This window comes from Varroa jacobsoni, unplaced genomic scaffold (assembly GCF_002532875.2).
Source record: "Varroa jacobsoni isolate VJ856 unplaced genomic scaffold, vjacob_1.0 scaffold_974, whole genome shotgun sequence".
In the NCBI taxonomy this organism is placed as follows: domain Eukaryota; kingdom Metazoa; phylum Arthropoda; class Arachnida; order Mesostigmata; family Varroidae; genus Varroa; species Varroa jacobsoni.
Genome location: NW_019213876.1, coordinates 38795 through 55901, shown reverse-complemented (window position 1 = coordinate 55901; position 17107 = coordinate 38795). Strand labels below are relative to the sequence as shown.

The 17107-nt window shown below is 39.6% G+C and overlaps 3 protein-coding genes across 9 annotated transcripts; 1 reads left to right on the top strand and 2 right to left on the bottom strand.

Moving 5' to 3' along the window:
• Positions 1-76: 76 nt before the first annotated feature.
• Tcs4 (Threonyl-carbamoyl synthesis 4) lies at positions 77-7374 on the bottom strand. The gene is made up of 7 exons (XM_022842173.2): positions 7145-7374; positions 4772-4931; positions 3985-4187; positions 3074-3461; positions 2099-2302; positions 1180-1373; positions 77-436 (listed from the first exon to the last, which is right to left on the bottom strand). Exons 1-7 carry the CDS (start codon positions 7154-7156, stop codon positions 287-289), a joined length of 1311 nt encoding a protein of 436 aa, XP_022697908.1. The 5' UTR covers positions 7157-7374; the 3' UTR covers positions 77-286.
• Positions 7375-7622: 248 nt separating this feature from the next.
• LOC111265457 (uncharacterized) lies at positions 7623-13883 on the top strand. Of its 5 annotated transcripts, none has more exons than XM_022842166.2 (7): positions 7627-7878; positions 8377-8578; positions 8796-9686; positions 9937-10084; positions 10482-10590; positions 11543-11581; positions 12012-13883. In XM_022842166.2, the coding sequence occupies exons 1-7, from the start codon at positions 7753-7755 to the stop codon at positions 12174-12176; spliced, it is 1680 nt and encodes a 559-aa protein (XP_022697901.1). In that variant the 5' UTR covers positions 7627-7752; the 3' UTR covers positions 12177-13883. The 5 variants fall into 5 exon arrangements, with proteins under 5 accessions (XP_022697904.1, XP_022697903.1, XP_086826632.1 ...); XM_022842165.2 differs by having other exon boundaries at positions 7629-7878; positions 11537-11581; XM_022842169.2 differs by lacking the exon at positions 10482-10590 and having other exon boundaries at positions 7623-7878; positions 12012-12122.
• Positions 13871-16708, bottom strand: Dus2 (Dihydrouridine synthase 2). 3 transcript variants are annotated; one of them, XM_022842172.2, is made up of 3 exons: positions 16503-16708; positions 16016-16314; positions 13871-15310 (listed from the first exon to the last, which is right to left on the bottom strand). In XM_022842172.2, exons 2-3 carry the CDS (start codon positions 16289-16291, stop codon positions 14198-14200), a joined length of 1389 nt encoding a protein of 462 aa, XP_022697907.1. In that variant the 5' UTR covers positions 16292-16314; positions 16503-16708; the 3' UTR covers positions 13871-14197. The 3 variants fall into 3 exon arrangements, with proteins under 3 accessions (XP_022697907.1, XP_022697905.1, XP_022697906.1); XM_022842170.2 differs by having other exon boundaries at positions 16016-16707; XM_022842171.2 differs by having other exon boundaries at positions 13871-15292; positions 16016-16701.
• Positions 16709-17107: the final 399 nt, after the last annotated feature.

The following is a 17107-nucleotide window of genomic DNA, read 5'->3' as shown; positions in this document are numbered from 1 at the left end:
ATAGCGACGAGTTATTAAGGCTATTAAGAAGTGTAGTTCCCCAAAAAATCATTTTTAAATGAAATACATTGTGCAGTATTTTTACATGCAGTGGTAAATGGTAACATATTTATTTAGCTGTGAAATTATTAGCTTACAGTGTTATATGTAGCCTTCAAGGCGCGTTAATACTGCAAATGATGCTAGATACTCATTGTTACTTGTAATTCTTCTATGTGTTTAACTAACGTTTATTGGTGACGAGTGTTAGTCTTCAATGAGACCCTGAATATATAAAACAGTTTCGCTATCCATAATAGTTTTCGTCGGACTTGTTCTGCCATTTTATATTGCCGCTGTCTTTCATTAAGCGGTCCAAATCGAGCCTGAACTTTTCGGAAGGTATTGCCTCTTTAGCAACGTCCTTACGCCGATCCTGTCCCAGAGGACATTTGGCCTGAAACAGATCCGTATCGTATTAGAATTGCTCAAAATGATAGATCGAGAAATATGGCTAACCATAAACAGCATTTCACCATAGGTAAATATCTGAAGATTTTGCGTCCGGAAGAAGTGTCAACTTTGAAAAGTCCTTTATTTGTAATTAACGAAATAAGTGTTTACTTTTCAGGAACACGATAATGGGTTTTTGAACGTTTTATATTTTATGAGAACTTGTTTCAAATTTCCCGACGACAATTTACGGGAAGACTTTACATGGGCGACAAAGCGAACTCTTTGCAATACTGAAGTTTCCACTCCGTGTCTCGCAAATCCATTCCAAGGACGCGGTGTAGAATTGGAATAAGGCCCAGCTAAGGAGTGTATTATACTAATCAGGCTTTGTTGGGTCTAAAAACTGTTTAATAACAACAGAATACTATCATAAACAATTGAACAGTTATTGTTCAAGTCGACGTTTGAAATCCAACGTAAATAGCAATAGGCAAAATATACTTAAATAGCATAAAGCGAAAATATTTTTTTCAACTGACAGGTGGGAGCGGCTCCACATCATCTAAATCACAACGACTTCGAGTTCCACTATTTTCCATAGCCTCACACGCGACTACTTCAGCGTCATCGTATTCGTTAGAATCTTAATACTGAATAATTGTTTCAATCTTAAAATATTGGCAGATGGCCAGTACCTTGCCGGCTCACTTTGTCACGAGCATGTCTGAAACATACGCATCTTACCATTGACTCGACTGTGTCGAGGTTGTCCGGTAAAACTAAAACTCCGCCGCTCCGGAAGTGCTCCATACCATTCCATGCGATCATAATCCCGTTGTCGGAGCATAATTTTGATGGTGGTACAAACAGATCAACAGCATGTCGCTCGCACAATTGTTCTAACATAAGTCGCAAATACAAGCTGCAAGCCACACCACCTTCAAAAATACATGTGGAAAAAATGTCGTTAAACCATTCCATCTTTGTCAAGGATGATGATTGCATATCGAAGGGAGACCGATGGACACGGGGTTTGACACTGCGGATGAATACTAACTGAAACATTTTGTCTGGCTTTGAAAATATTTCGAAAACGACTACGGTAACCGATGCATTATATCGAGCATATTATTATAAGGTAAACAGATTGATCTGTTTTAGTAGTCGTTTTATTGGTGCAAAGGTTGACTTTGGAAAGCCTTCTCATTGACGTTTAGAAATAACTACGTCTATCTAAATCACCAGTATCCTCTAATCTCCCTCAAAACTTGAATACTGACACATTATCATTTTGTGGGAGAAAAATAGATACTTTTGGCGCAATGAAGATCATAGTATTTTGTAGTAATTCTTCCGTTGACTACTACTGTTGGATATAAACTCTCAACTTTTTGTGCAGCGCTTCAACGGCGTTCTAAAAGCCAATCTGGTAATATCTTTTGCATTCTCGTTCAGTTGCCTATCGACCTTCACATACAGGCGTTACTTCATTTTCAAATCTAAACAACTAGACGCCTTCATCTCACGATTTATGGCTGATATATAGAAAATAATTATAGATTGTTTACTAAGTTGCCATATACTGCGTTCAGTTACCCTGCCATCGCTCTACGGTCTTTGTGGATATAGGGATGTGTACTTGCAATTATACATTCAAACTTACCTGAGACCACTAGGCGGTGTCCGAAGTCCAAATCTGTTCTTCTACAAAATGTAAAAGCTCGTTGAACCCTTTTCATTATATGAATGTAAAGTGCATGTTGAAAACTGGCGCACAAGTCCGGAATGCTTGGTAGAAGGGCATCTCCCTCGATACCAAGTTCACGTTCCCGTTCCATAATTTTTTTCATTAGCGAGTACTTCAAACCTGGGTCCGCCACACGTAAAATGCCAACATTAGTTGAAGCTCTGCTTGTGAAACAAGCACATCCTGTTTTTTTATAGATTAGACTCATAAATTGGGTCATTGATAGCCAGGCCGCATAATCGGTCGAAGTTTAACAACTACGTAAAACATCAACAGTTTGGACTCCGAGGAGGCCTTCAGCAAGCAGGATGTAATGGCTTTAATGCACAACATTTTTGAGAATAAATGCAAATTCGAAAATATAATAGTATCGCTGCCATATATGTGATTTATTTATCCATACCAGATTCCGGTCTACCAGAATCGCAAGCATCAACGTTTTCACTACGTCATCTCCGAAAGCGTTTCCTGTATTTACGAAGTAATTGCGTACGGTCGTAAGTTTCGGGTATAATCAGCTAAAAATTTGGGCAGACACGTAAGCTTATTCCCTAAACCTTAAACTGGAAGCACTTTATCTCCTAAAAAAAGTCCTTTCAGTAGCATTCACACAATTTCTAATCACGTGTGTACATCCCGCGTGCGTTGGGCCATCAGAAGCAAATATATCTAAAATTTCCAGATCGAGCATGACAGATTATTAAAAAAAATATATATATATACTATAACGCTACTGATTGAATAAGCAATTTTATTGTTAGGTTTTTCCGACCGTTATCGTCCTATAATGATATATATAATAATTAGATTGTCCCTTAAGTATATTTACGTGACGTCTGTAAGCTCGCTGTGGGCATCTCGCAACACTACACATCTGAGTGAATAACGCACCTGAAAACGAGAAGTCACAGTCCGGGCGTTTCGTCATTGGCGAAGTAAATTCGATAGCCATGGGATCTCCATGTCGGGCTAAACGTTCAATGGCAGCTCCTCCACTGAGAGCTCGATACTCGTCCATGTTACTCAACTTCAGTCGTCGAGCAGCTTTGTCGAATGCCTCACCGGGAGCGTCGTCACATGTACTTCCAAGAAGAACAAAGTCCGATACACCTTGCACAACAGCTATTTGACAATGTCCTCCCGAAACTAACAATACGAGAAACGGAAATTTTACCGGCATGCAGCTTCGTACCACTAATGCATGCGCTTCCATATGGTGCACGCTAATCATTGGTAAAGAGTATTCACGGCAGAAAGCTTTCGCGTGTGTTAACCCCACCTGAAAGTCATTCCACGTTTATCCGCCATCATTGCTGTCCACAATCAATGTTACACAACTAACTATACATCTGTATGAAGTACGATCTTCATTTATCGAGTATGAGTACTGTGCAACTACTCCAATCGGTGCGAGAGTTGGCACGGATGCATTCTGCAAGAAATCACTCGGTATCCCTCGATTGTCTATATTCGTGCCATCTAAATAATGACATTCAGTTTCGCTATTCAAAATCTACGCGCATCACAATTAGGAGATTTCAGCATGGCGTGTGACCATATACAAATCGTTTGTCGCTAATACCACAAACACATACCATCTATAAAAGTTCGACTAACTTCATATATAATATTGTAAATAGTATTTTGTGGAGCTATTGATGACTAGGGCACAGAGTGATATAAGAAAGATTTGTTGTTATAACGTTATTATTCCACCGTTTATAGGAAAGTGCATACATGTTGGCATAGTAATGCTGATAGAAAGGCGTAATAGACGTATCGTCTGCGTTTACGATGAGTACCTTAAGACTTAAGCTTAATCCTGGCCTTGTAGTTACAGCAACTGCATCCAATTGCCTTGGATGTATACCCGCGGATCTCATAGCATCTTTGTGAACTTGCTTGATATTTTCTTCATGAAGAAAACGCGCAAGTGGCGGTATAATGCCTCCCATTGTGACATGTGTAGCCAATTGTGAATGTTGTGCCTCTCCGAGTACTATGCCTGAATAAAAACATGAACAGCACCTGTTCTTATTTCAGCAATTCAAGTAGTTTTTTTTCGAGAGCAATAACAGTCTGAGATTAATAAAGACTAAGTCTGTTTGTAAAATTTTTTCATTTATTACCAAAGTAGGATAACATAAGCGACAGTAAATGGTAAGCATAGCAAACGAATAGAATTTATTTTTAGTAACATTAAAAGACATGAATGGCTTGAAGAATTAAGAAGCTGTCGAGTGGTGATAAACTAAAAGGTCAGAAGTTTCAAGTCAGAGTTAGGCTAAAGAACATCAACATGCCTAGTGCAGTGGCATCGTGAATTCTTAACTTGTCCTGAATTAAATTAGTCGGAGAAGTATTGTGACAAAGCGATATATTTTTGATGAGTGCGGCTTTTTGTTGAACTGCTTCCTTGTTTGGTTAGATCTAATTAAGCTTGTCCTGGTAGCAGGAGCTAAGTTTAATAAGGGGTCCTACGCAGTTCTAGTGACCAAGATGGTGGTATATAAGATGTAAATAATAGTATAATGATTTGTTTGGTGACGTCGCACCTTAATTCGTCTTTTAGACTACTAGGTGGCTTACCATGTTCATTTATAACTGCGATTCCGGTGTCGTCGCAACTTGTCTCGATACCCAGGATATGCACACTTCTGTGACCATGATCAACACTCCGACTAATGGTCCTAAACATGTGGAAGGTACTCGCGCAAGAGTGCACTAATGCGCTACACGCCTGGACGGCCTAAAATGTGCAGATATAGCAAAATGATCGATTACTGAATCTCGCATTTGAAGTAAATAAGTAGACGATATGGAATGGGTCGATATGGAAGAATCATCAATTCCACACATTGTTTTCGCAACCCAATTTTAAAAGTTTTAAAAGTTACTTTCTAATATAGCTTCGAAGTGCCTTTGAAATGATGGTATATTAGGCAAAATAAGGTTGACTCCAAGGACCAACTTAGAAACGTTAGCAATTTGACAATCACAAACAACACCGCTGTCGTTTGTAGAGAACGAGCCTTCCAGTGAAATGCGGCATAATAAGCAAACAATACCCTGAGAAGAGAGCCGTGCAATGAATTCTCCAAGATTTTTGCCCAATCTAATATAATTCGGTTTAGCGCTTTGACGTTTACGGTGGCTGTAGAAGAACCGCAGTAGACTAAATGTTGATTGAAGAGAGGTATCCTGAGTAGTTTTTTTTAATTTCACTTCATACGACAAGAATAAGTTGAGCATCTTAGAAAAACCCCCATCAACATCCATCACCCCTAAAAATATCCCAAGGCATTGTTGGGGGATGGTGCTGAATTTCAAGTATGTTCATATTCTCAGTGAAATCGGCATGCCACATAATCGACATGTAACGCAGACGAAATTACCCTGTTCTAGGCAAAGGGTTTAGGTACAGCCATTGGACGTGACGTGAACACATATACGTACACAGGGCACTTCTTACAAAGTTGAACTTGGCTTGAGGGGCACACGGACCACTAATAGCTTGATGCAATAATCAAAACCATTTGCGAAATTCGCATTTTAGTGTACTAATATGGTCTATTTGCCGAATTAGTTGAAGTTCCGTACCAAACTGACAGTCAGGTCGCTTCCATGACAAACGCTGGCTTTGACATCTCTAATTCTTCATTGTGATACCTGCTCCTGTGCTCGAAATTATTAAAACAAATGTTTCAAATTTTATCAGACACGGACTGTTTTACATGGCTGATCCCCAGCGCAAAACAAGATATATTTACTTCCCGTTCGAACCTCCAGCGCTTCACATGTCGCTACACTTTGGGGCGTAAACACACCACCGGTATGCCATTACAGAGATTTTATATGGCACATTGATAAAATGGATTAACAAAAATTTGCTTCCAGTTGTATTGTTTTCTGCATTATGAAGAGCACGAGCATAAATCGCTTGGTGCTTGGAGGAATTTATAACGGTTTTGGTTATTTTCTCGCTCCTTCTAATTTAAAATTTTCGTCATTAGTTTTGTGGTGACCACTAAATAACGGCACAACATTCCGTTATGTAGATAGCAACGTGAAAAAGCGCATTGTTCTGAGTTGCTTAATTACGATTTGTATATAAATATGAATAAATAGTACTTTAAAAAAATTTCCTTTCTGAAGCAAAGCTAGGTTGAAAGGACTGATGTTGACCCCAAGATATAGCTCATTAACGCAAGAAATTTGACCAGGTTACCAAAGAAATATAAGATATCTTAACTTTACCTCCTACAAATAAAGATATTTTGAGCTAGTATTGCGAATTTTGAAATTTTTCTAGACCTCCAAAATTAAGCAAGTACGTAACTAGAGTAAGAATAACCGCACTGGGTGATACATTCTCTGAAATCCGAACACCTTTTTTTTTTTACCAGTACTGGATGCCCGCGGTTCTCGATAAAAACACCAAGAAAATTTTTGAATCGTTAAGTGTATGTTACGTACTATAATCCTGATTTGCGCCAAAAGTTTAAAATATAAATTAGTAATTTGTAAATAAAAGTTCAATTTGAAGACAAACTATTCGCACCTGGGTTTAGAGGGGTTGATGAGACAAACAAATTTGGGTTTCGATAAGCAAACCCGGAAGGGACACTGATTCGCCTCATGTAGTTATGAGGCCACTCCGTTCTTGATTTTATTTGTAATAGTACGAGAAAAATTAAAAGAATCATTAAATAGATTTACAAATTTCCCCGTACCAAGGGGCATGGAATCTTGAAGCTACGAACTGATACGCACTGATTCAGCAAATATATATATATGAATTTTTTTTGTAATACTTCGTTCTAAATTAAATACACGTTTTCTATAATATAAAAAGTCCATAGTTGTAAAACATAGCCATCAAGTTGACAATGTGAATTTTAAATTAAAGCTCAACTAAAAACTATATGAATCCGAATTGCGCGAACTTAATGGCAAACTTACCTTCTTCATCATAGCGAGAACTTAAAACTGGGAATCCACAAAAAATATATTTGCACTTTTTCCAAAGCACTAAATACATAAAGTAAAAAGATCATGGTTATCATAAAATGTGCTTCATCTAAAGTCATGTAAATTGAATAACACTTTAGTAGCACATGAAAAGCCGCTTTTGAGCGTCTAAACTCGGGCGTTCCTGAAAGAACCGTGCGCGCAGCTTTTTATCAGCTGATCGGTCATTCATAAACACATACAGCGTGAAACTTGCATGGCACTCGCCTTCTAGCTTTGGCTAAGTTTCCAGAACGGATACGAGCGTATGTTAAACAGGCTTATAAAAGGCAGCGACGTTGTATTAAAATGTTCTTCATTAAGTGCATTAGATTCTTTTCAGGTCGTCAGTTTTGTATGGGCGAGGTGTCTTCTTGTTTTTGAAAATTGGCGCACCTAATGACGTCGATGGCGCCGCGAACCAATCAGCGCTCAAGATTCATGTCTAGACAACCGGGCCTGTTCTCATTTAGCACCTAACGTCCCGTCGCGGGGAGAGCCAGGTGAAACGGACAAGAACCTACAGTATCCCGGCAAATCTGGAGAACTGAAGCGCGAAAATGCGGCTATTAATTTTGTATTTAGTTGTGATACTGGTAGAAGCAGCAGCAGTAAACGGATTCTTCAGCTGGATCATCGGTGGCGACAAGGCGCCTCAGCAAACAAAGGACTTTGTTCCAACAGAGGTATTACATTTACTTTCCTATAGGTATCTATATTCTATACTGTTGTAAATAATTACAATGCATTTAGCAAACATCATTTAATTTTGTAGAGGTACCATCTTTCACAGAGTATAAAGATGATCAGAAGTTTGTTTTTGAAAAGCAACCGTTTTCTGTTTACTCATCATCTATTATTTACGAAGCGCACTCAATCTATGAGCTCCGATCAATATTTGTGTAAAGTATCTTGCTTCTGTGTATCTTAAAGCGTCAGTATACTTGATGCACAGTATTAACAAAATGACGCTATGTAAAATAATGCTCATCGTCCGAGTACGCTTCTATGTCAATGAAATGATTGCGCCACGGTTAACGATAGTGTACTACGATAGAGTAGCCTAGTACATATGAACATCATATCAATTATATCTTCAATTAGTACATATGTTGTGAATTGGCTTACGCTATATGACAAGCTTGGTTTCAAGATACGTACAGCCACGTTTACTTATTTTGTAGGTGTCCTTTGAGCTGGCATCAACAGACGAGAAATTCCTTGCGGAAGTTAAGAAACTTTCTCTTGAAGATTTCAACGACTCAGCCTTAGGCAACTGTCACAGTCGACTTGTGTTGAGTCTAAAACAGACGTGCGCGGGGCTTAGCCAGGAAGAAATAGGAAAAGTAGCGGTTAATCTTCTAAACTGCCAAAATTTTATTGAAAGTAAGTAATGCATCCGATGACAGTATCCAAAGAGCAAGGTTCTGGAGGGCAACGCGAAATCATATGGCTTCGTAATAATTGCTAAGTAATGCTGAGCAAATATGAATAGAATTTTTACGATACAACTATTAATACTACATGTGTAGATGTCGAACCTGAGGACAGCTCACTTTAAATTGTTATTCACTAATGGAATAATTGGTTGGCATTTGTGTAGAACGTCGTCAATTCCCATGTACACCTTCAATGTCGTTAGCGGATTGCACTCGCGATATGGACGCTCCTTCGTGGACAGTTTACCAGCTCATGTCAAACAGAGCTTTGGCTGTATGTCACTCGGTCGCACAACACCTCTTTCGAGCTCGAACTGAACTGCTGATCAATCGTCTAGCGGAAGCTTCAGTCCAGCATGTAGGACAATTGCGCGAAATGCACGAGTGGCACAATAAATTAAGGGACCTCCAAGCTATGGCCGACGCTCGTATGAGTTCTTTGTCAGCTCAGCACGACACAATGGTATATAATCAGGAAGCATTATTAAAGCGTCAGAAACAGTTAGAGCGAGCTCTACAAAGTAACACCAAATATTTGCTCGAAGAAAAAGAGCAGTTAGAAGTAAACTCGCACAGTTTGCTCAGTCTTACTAACGAAGTGAAGTCGCGTCTTGATGCCACAGTTGATGAAGTGAAACGCCAAGAAGAATTAATTCATACTCAACGCAATGAAATGCAGAACACAATAAAAAAATATGAGAACTCTATACAAGCGATGCTGGAAAATCTAGAAAACCGGGGAGAAATTGTGCTGGCAGTCCAAGACGAAACGTTTGCCCGAGTGCAGAAAAGCCTTGAAAGCGTTCAGCGAGTTAACGACTCGCTCGACACTATTGGAACTCGTCTTCAAACAATTCAAGAAGATGTCTTTGGCTATATAGAATGGATTCAATCGAATCTTTTAGGCCGTTATGAACTACTGTGGTCCTGTATAGTCCACGGCCTTCTTATGCTTGCCCTTATGAGCCTTGCTGCCTTTTTGCGCTTTCCAATACTTAGCCGACTAGTCATTCTCATCGCGGTTCCGGCAAACATTTATTTGACCCTCACTTCAGGTTAGTTTCTAGTCGATTTTGTGGCTCTAATTTTGTAACCAATTTTTGCCGGCAACTGCCTGCCATGTCAGTAAAACTAAAAAACTATAATTATATAATCAATATACTTAGTTGTCGAGCAGTGCGCCATTGCGCTGTCTCAACGTTGTGGTAAGGTGTCGTTTACTTGGATCCTTGTTAGTACTTGACTGCAACACCTAATTTGTCGCATCAAAGGTATATAAAAGTACACCGAATTTTTGTTTGATAGAATTTCATGTGTCACCAGTGGAATTGTTGCTAGCCATAGTAGCTATCTGCATAGTAGACGCGTTCATTGATGGGCTACGCTTCTCAAGGCTAAAACGACGGTCGGTTGCACGTGATGAACTGCGCCAGTTGATTGATATAATCAAAAGGTAAATGTTAGGCTAAATCGAAACAGTAGGAGTCCTATCTATAATGGAGCATCTTTTAGCTGGCCTGTAATTGAGTTTGTCAATCGCAGCCTATGTACGTGTACCTATGAACGTATGGCATAAAATGAACGAATGCTTCCTGCTTGATACATCTTACCCATTCCATGGCTGAGTCAAAAGCTTTAAGTGACATCTACCGCAGCATGGGTAGACGCAAATTCTCTCACCAATGAACTTCAGCTGGACATGCAAACTCGATATTCGGACGGCTGAAGATTAAAAGTTATTTTTTTTCCATTACCCTACCACATAACTTTTACTTAATAATACGCAATGTGAAATAAAAGTAGTGAATTATTTACGTTTTGTAATGTTTAACTAATTGATTTCGTTATAGCATGGAACAGCGTATTGAAGACCTTTCAGCAAAATCTCCACACTCCCGAACGAACAGTTTTAACATACCAGAAACTGGAATTTCTCCTAGAGACACTTCAAACAACTGGGTAGGCATCAAATACAACTAATTATTATTCTAGGTTACAAATGATGTAATGAATAACTAATATTGTGACGGCGAAGTGGACAAACCTACAAGCGCGCAGTGGCCCCTGAGTTCGATCTACAAAATTGGTTCAGTATTTTTCAGACAATTCGAATCATGTCTTTGGAAAAATGAACGGAAGTGAGACATTCGCTCATCTTTTTTTCCGCCCGCGTACTACACATATATTAATATTCTAATAATAATATTACCTTTTAATGCAATTTATTCGAGATGTACGACTTTACCAGCTATTTTAGTTCTGAAAAAGGTTCAACGGGACCCCACCATTAGTAACTTCAAAGCAAAGTATTTCCAGTTCCGGTTATGCGAAGTGATAAGGTTGCTCTACCACCCACTGTAAACAGTCGCAAATATCTGTTGACGACGGAAAGGGCACCCGAAAAGAAAAATTGAGTAGCCATTTCAATCATTATAAAATTAGCTTTATTAGGCCTCATAAAATGCATAGAACGAAAAAGATTTTTCATAGCAAATAACATGATATCAACACTATAATGCACTCATGCTTTCTTAGGTCGAGAACTTTCCTAATGGGCGGAGGTGCCTGTATCCTAACAACATGTAGGGAGTTTATTGATGGAAGATGCCTAAACCCTTCAGCCGCATTTTATCAGCGCATAATTAATAAATACATCCATATGCCGTTTCTTCTTTACATATCGAAGTGTCTACCAAAACAAAAAACATCTGCTAGGTTGAGATGTTTTGTTTGTTGTATAATCACAGTGATAAGTGGGGGGGGGCATATTTACTAGCCAAAGTTGTTAACATACCTTGATAAAACGGTGTTTGCATCCAAACACATAATCGATTTAACGGTACGTTTGTTTTATATTATGCTAGTTATCCATTCATTTAGCATTAATAGATGTAATTTTGTTTAGCCACAGGTTTCCCTGATGGAGGCAAATTCTCCAGAACCGGACTGTGTAAGTAGCACTTCATATTATGCTTCATTACTCGTAAAAAGCAGCCTCGTCTTAACTACATGTTGTATGAAAAACTAACCATTTTCGTTAATAGATGCTCGCCCTTCTCACAACCTTTGAAACTCGTAGTATAGTAGTTTTCTCTATTAAGTTAACATAGTCGCCTGCTGAATTTTATTATCGTTTTATATCGAATATGCATTACTTATTTAAGAAACGGTGTCAGTAAAAGTAATTTATTTATATTTTCGCTATCGTTCCGACCTGTCATTTCAACTGGGTTCTGTTTTATATTATCACTGCTCCATTCCGTCCCTCATAAAAGGTTTTTCATCAATTTTTCATTTTTAATGAAAAATATTCTTTACCTCAATGCATTCCATTCCCAGATATCAAATGTGCATTTTGCTTTGATTTGATTGTTTTTCAGGCTTCCTTAGCAGCGAGTGATATATCTGGTACGTCAACTTTGAATTCCCATCTAGGATTTTCAAGTTTGAGGCAGCGGTGCCAAGGCGTGAATCGAGATGGTTCGCAATGCAAACGTTTTACATCGTCTGTGCGTTGTGCATCTCATCGAAAGCATTTGCTGTGATAAGCCAATATAAATAACACCACGTACAAGATCAACTGCTACCAAAAACGTGATAAATCGTAGAATGATCCGTGGGCCTTACATTGATGCAGCGCGTATTCTCCATTTGTTGCTTTTCTATATCCGCACGTTACGATTGTATTAAGCGATCATGGACTAAAACCTGCCGAGACCAAACACTTTCTTTAATACTGAACGCTGTTTGTATATCAGTGTTTTGATTGACCACCAGTGATAATCAATGTGTACCTTTTCACGATGTTGTTTAAAATTGACAATGGTATACCAAACGTTATGAGCAAGTTAGCTACCTTGAAAACATGTGGCAACTATTTTTACATGCTGAGAGTATTCGCGCAAAATGCTCATTCTTCCTCGTGCTACCCCAAACTATCTGACAGAGTATCTTCGGAAAATTCGCAACATATGCACCCCCAAGAGTGAGTTAAAGAAAAAGCAAACATAGCCAAGGCTAAAGCTTTACACGCAAATTTAAACAGCAGTTCGAGCCTGTAAGCATCTAGAAAGCTATCTAACCTTACCGTTTATATTAAAATGTGGATTTTTCGATTTTTACTTAAAGTTGGCGGGTTTTCGACGTGAACCTTTTGCTAGTGCCACGTCCGCATTTACCTCAGTCGAGTTGTCTTCAGTCTAATTACGTACCCCCAGATACCTCAAAACGTAGTCCGATATGCATACATACGCAGCATCGCTCCCTCGGCATCCGAAGTCCAGAAAAGTAGTGTTAATATACATAGTCATACAGGTTCCTGCAAAAAAACAAAGGAACTGTGAACCGGTGAAAGGATCCCCATCATCGACTCATTAGATTGTAGCTACTAGCTTATGTTCACGAACTTCGTGTTATACAGAGCAGTGGGAGCAATGAAGCCGAAGTTCCACCAGTTTGTGCAGAAGAACGAAACTACTTTCTAAAATTAAGTCGATGGCGCCAAACGTGCACAACATTATTTCGAGCATCTCCTACAGAAACGTGCTACTACAGCATCGGTGATTTTTCTGGATCGAATGATGGCATCTTTTTTGCCTGTGCTCTACGTAACCATTGTGAACCCTAATGTGATAGCTGTGCTACGTCCACACGTAGTAGTGCGTCAGACAGTGAATCCATTGTGCTTGAATTGAACTCGAGCATTTCTAGTACCTGGTCATTTTTCATTTACGTGTTCAATGATAAATCTAAGAACTGATTCTGGACAAGAGTGCCACTATTGTTCTTGTTGTTGTATTGTTTTCGGTGTACCAATGAAATCTGTTTGCGCACCCTGTATGATGCCTTGTCAGCCCAAGAAGATAGAATTTCCTTTCCCGGATTTCGCTGTCGCACCGTTGTGGTCCAATTTTTGGTTAACAATCGTATCTCAAGCCTAGTGTTTATCTAATATCAGACTCTTTCGCTCGCTGCTTACACTATGTGAAATAGGAAGGAACCCATTTCTTAGTGTACAATTTCTCCAGCAGTTTCTCATGCATTGAATTAGTTGTAAGTGCATAATCACGTTATGTACTAGGCGTATGTGTCTCCATGGTAACGAATTATCTTGGGCTAAATGTAGCTAGCATAATGCGTCCAAAACTAGCAATTAAAGAGACAATCTGTCTATGAGTCTACAAGCAATTAGATATTCATGAACTAGTGTCCACAATAAATAAATACAATTATGAGCAAGTTTATTTCAGTGACTGCAACATGTAATTCATTTATTAATAGTATCAAGGCGTATGCGACATATTTACAGCATCTGAAAGACCGCGTACGATGCTGAAATTATAACATCGTACTGAGACAACGCTTTACATACTTACATGTCTAAGCTTATTGTATAAACAACAATTCTAACAGGATTGCTTTTTCTTATCCCGCTTCTGCTGTTTTGGCCCGTTCTTTCTGCCGAAGTCACCTTTTATCTTTTTAGATCGTAGCAGGGTTCGGCAAATATTTGGCTATAGCACTATATGTATATTTATATTAACACCCACGTAACTAACCCCCTGTGCTAGTCTCCCTTTCCCTCATCGTGAAGCATTTTACCTTTCGAATCCCCTCGAATCTTATCTTCGCCAATTGCACCCAAAGCGTAGAGACATACGAGGGCCGCACTCTGTTCAGCCGTCCGCTTATTCTTGTCTCGAAAGAGACTTGCGTAACGTTTACCATCATAATGAACAACAGCGCGAAACATTTTATCTACATTTATAACAGTATACTTTGGCTGATCTCGTTTTTCCACTCGGCTGCGGTTAAGCAGCAGTGTCTTGGGAAGTTCTGCATTGCCAAAAAGGTTGCGACAGAACTTAGCTTCCATCTCAAACACTCCATCGTCGTCTGCGCCTTCTGAGTTCAACTTCCTCTTGAGCCCACGCTCCTCGTTGCATGCTCGTAAAGCTTGTGCCTCGCGACGCCAATGGGCCTGCTTATCCTCATACATTTGTCGTAGTCCCCAAATATCACAGATGTCCTCCATACATCGGGCTTGAAGCAATCTCCGACCCTTTTCAGTTGTATCCTGTTGTGAGCCAAGCATTTGCTGAATACAGTATTTGGTGTTAGCGAAGCGATTATCCCATTCAATTGCAAGACGCAGGTAGTGAGTCACTAGTTCTTCCGTAGACCACATACCTTCTTTCCGAAAAATACTAACGTTAACTTCCGCAACACGGGCCACCATCACCGCAGCAGCGCCACAATCGTTAAGAAAGCGCTTTAAATCCGCAAAACAATTAATTTCAGAAGAGCCACCGTTTGCAATTACTGGGATTTTCAGAGCTTTGGCAACTGCTCGAATAGTACCGTTACGGTTAGAATGCTGTGGACGTTCATCTTGGGTTCTGCCGTGCACCGCAAGGGCTCGAACGCCTGTTGCCTCAATGCGTCGACATAATTCAACAGTAGCTTCGACATCCCAGAATACGCGCACCTTACATGTTACCAGAAGATGCGGGACAGTGTTGACCAGCGCGCGCAGTATAGCTTCGATTTTCTCGGGTTGATTGAGAAGAGCGGCACCCATTCCTCCTTTGATCGAGAACTCCTTTGGACAACCCATGTTCACGTCAATCCCAGCGACGTCCTTCTCTACCATCTGTGCCACCTGATGAACGACCCCGAACTGTTAGAACGAATAGTTAACTTTTTGACTCAAATTTCATAGGTAATCATAAATTCTTTGGCTTCATACAAAAATGTCTCAAATTAGCGAATTGGCGATAGCAGCTTACCTATATAGCGTGTGTACATAAGTATGTGTGTATATGTGTATATGCATGTGTGGTAGTTTATGTGTATGTGTGTGTATGCGTGCGTGTATGTGTCTGCGTGTGTTTGTGTGTATATGTGTCTGCGCGTAGGTTTGTATGTGTGCGGGTATGTCTCTGTGTAGGTCATTCAATGACAATCTTTTTGGTTTTCTTATCTCAGGCTTTCTTAGCTCCTAGAAAAAGAACTCACATTTGGTCATTTGAGCGAAATTCCAAATATAGACATTTCGACGCAGTAAAAAACATGGTGTCCACTATTGCGGTCGGTGTTGGTGTGTTTTCTTCTGTATGAAGAAGCATGTATTAGCTACTACTTAGCAGGTACACAGCGCAAGCTATCTTAGGCAAAAAGGTCGGGTTCTAGCTTGCTTAAGTTAACAATTCAAAATATGCAATCCAAAAAACCAACGAATCAAGATATGCATTAATGATGCTAACAACGTAAGTAGCTTAAACGAACCTAAAAGAATTCATAATAGCCGCATAAAACGAATCGTTACTTTTTTGTGATAGAAATTAGCATTCCTATTTGTCTACTGCGCCCTAAGAATACTAACCTGCACAGCACGCTCTGGTGAGCATGTCCCTATCTGAAGAATATTTCTACCCTGTTCTTTCGCGCACGTTCTATAAATGATTTGGTTATCGGGATCGACGAAGTCAATACTTCCAAGGAGAACATTTTCGATTCGACGACACTTTAGTAGCCGATAATCGATTAGTTCTTCCGAGTAAACTAGATCTGCTCCGCATTCTAATGCTAGAAGACGGATCGGAAGGGTCCCAATCCGAACCATAGGAGCCAAAATCGTCTTTCCGCTGTAGTCGAACATACTGCCTTGAGTGTGATGTTTGACTGAATTATATAAATCACATGTAATGTTGGTATTACAACGAACGGTCATTCGTACGCAGCTCGCAATGATCCGGACTTTAAATATAATATTTAAAACGATGCCTTCTATAGCTTACATCTATTCTTGACTGACATCGGGGTCCCATGATAGTTTTTTTTTTAATTAAGAAGCCGTTTAAATAACTTACATAAATGCACTAAGCAGCTAATATCAAACTTAGAACACTCTTAATGAATGTGCTGTTGCCAGCTAAATGCGCCGCACTAACATGTTTGGTGTCGAACGTTGATTGCCGAACTAAGCGCGATGCGGCTATCGGCAGAAAGAGCAGCAGATAACATCGGTGTCATCTGCCCGCCCAACATCTGGCAACATTTGTGTCAAGTTATCGATATAGATAAACTGTTCCATTTTTGATATCTTAAAAAGGCATGCTTGAGTTTTCTTACTAAGCTTAGGTACACGTCGTCGTATGGGTTGGAACCTGGACGTAGATAAATTTCATTTCGCGCTGTAAAGGACAAGCCGTCTGAAGCAACGACTTACGATTTAAATATCCAATGCAGAACTCAAACCATTTATTTAAATAGGCATGCATGGATCCGTAGCAAATAATTTGCTTTAGCCAAGAAAACCTAAGCTTTTTACCCTTCATAAATTTTACTCGAGCCGTATTCAATTCCACCTAATGTTACACTGTTCGTCGTACGTGAGTGTCTCATAGGGTGAACTTGCTCTGCTATGTGCGATCATACAGCCCACCGAGATATGTACTGACAAGGGAGTGGGGAG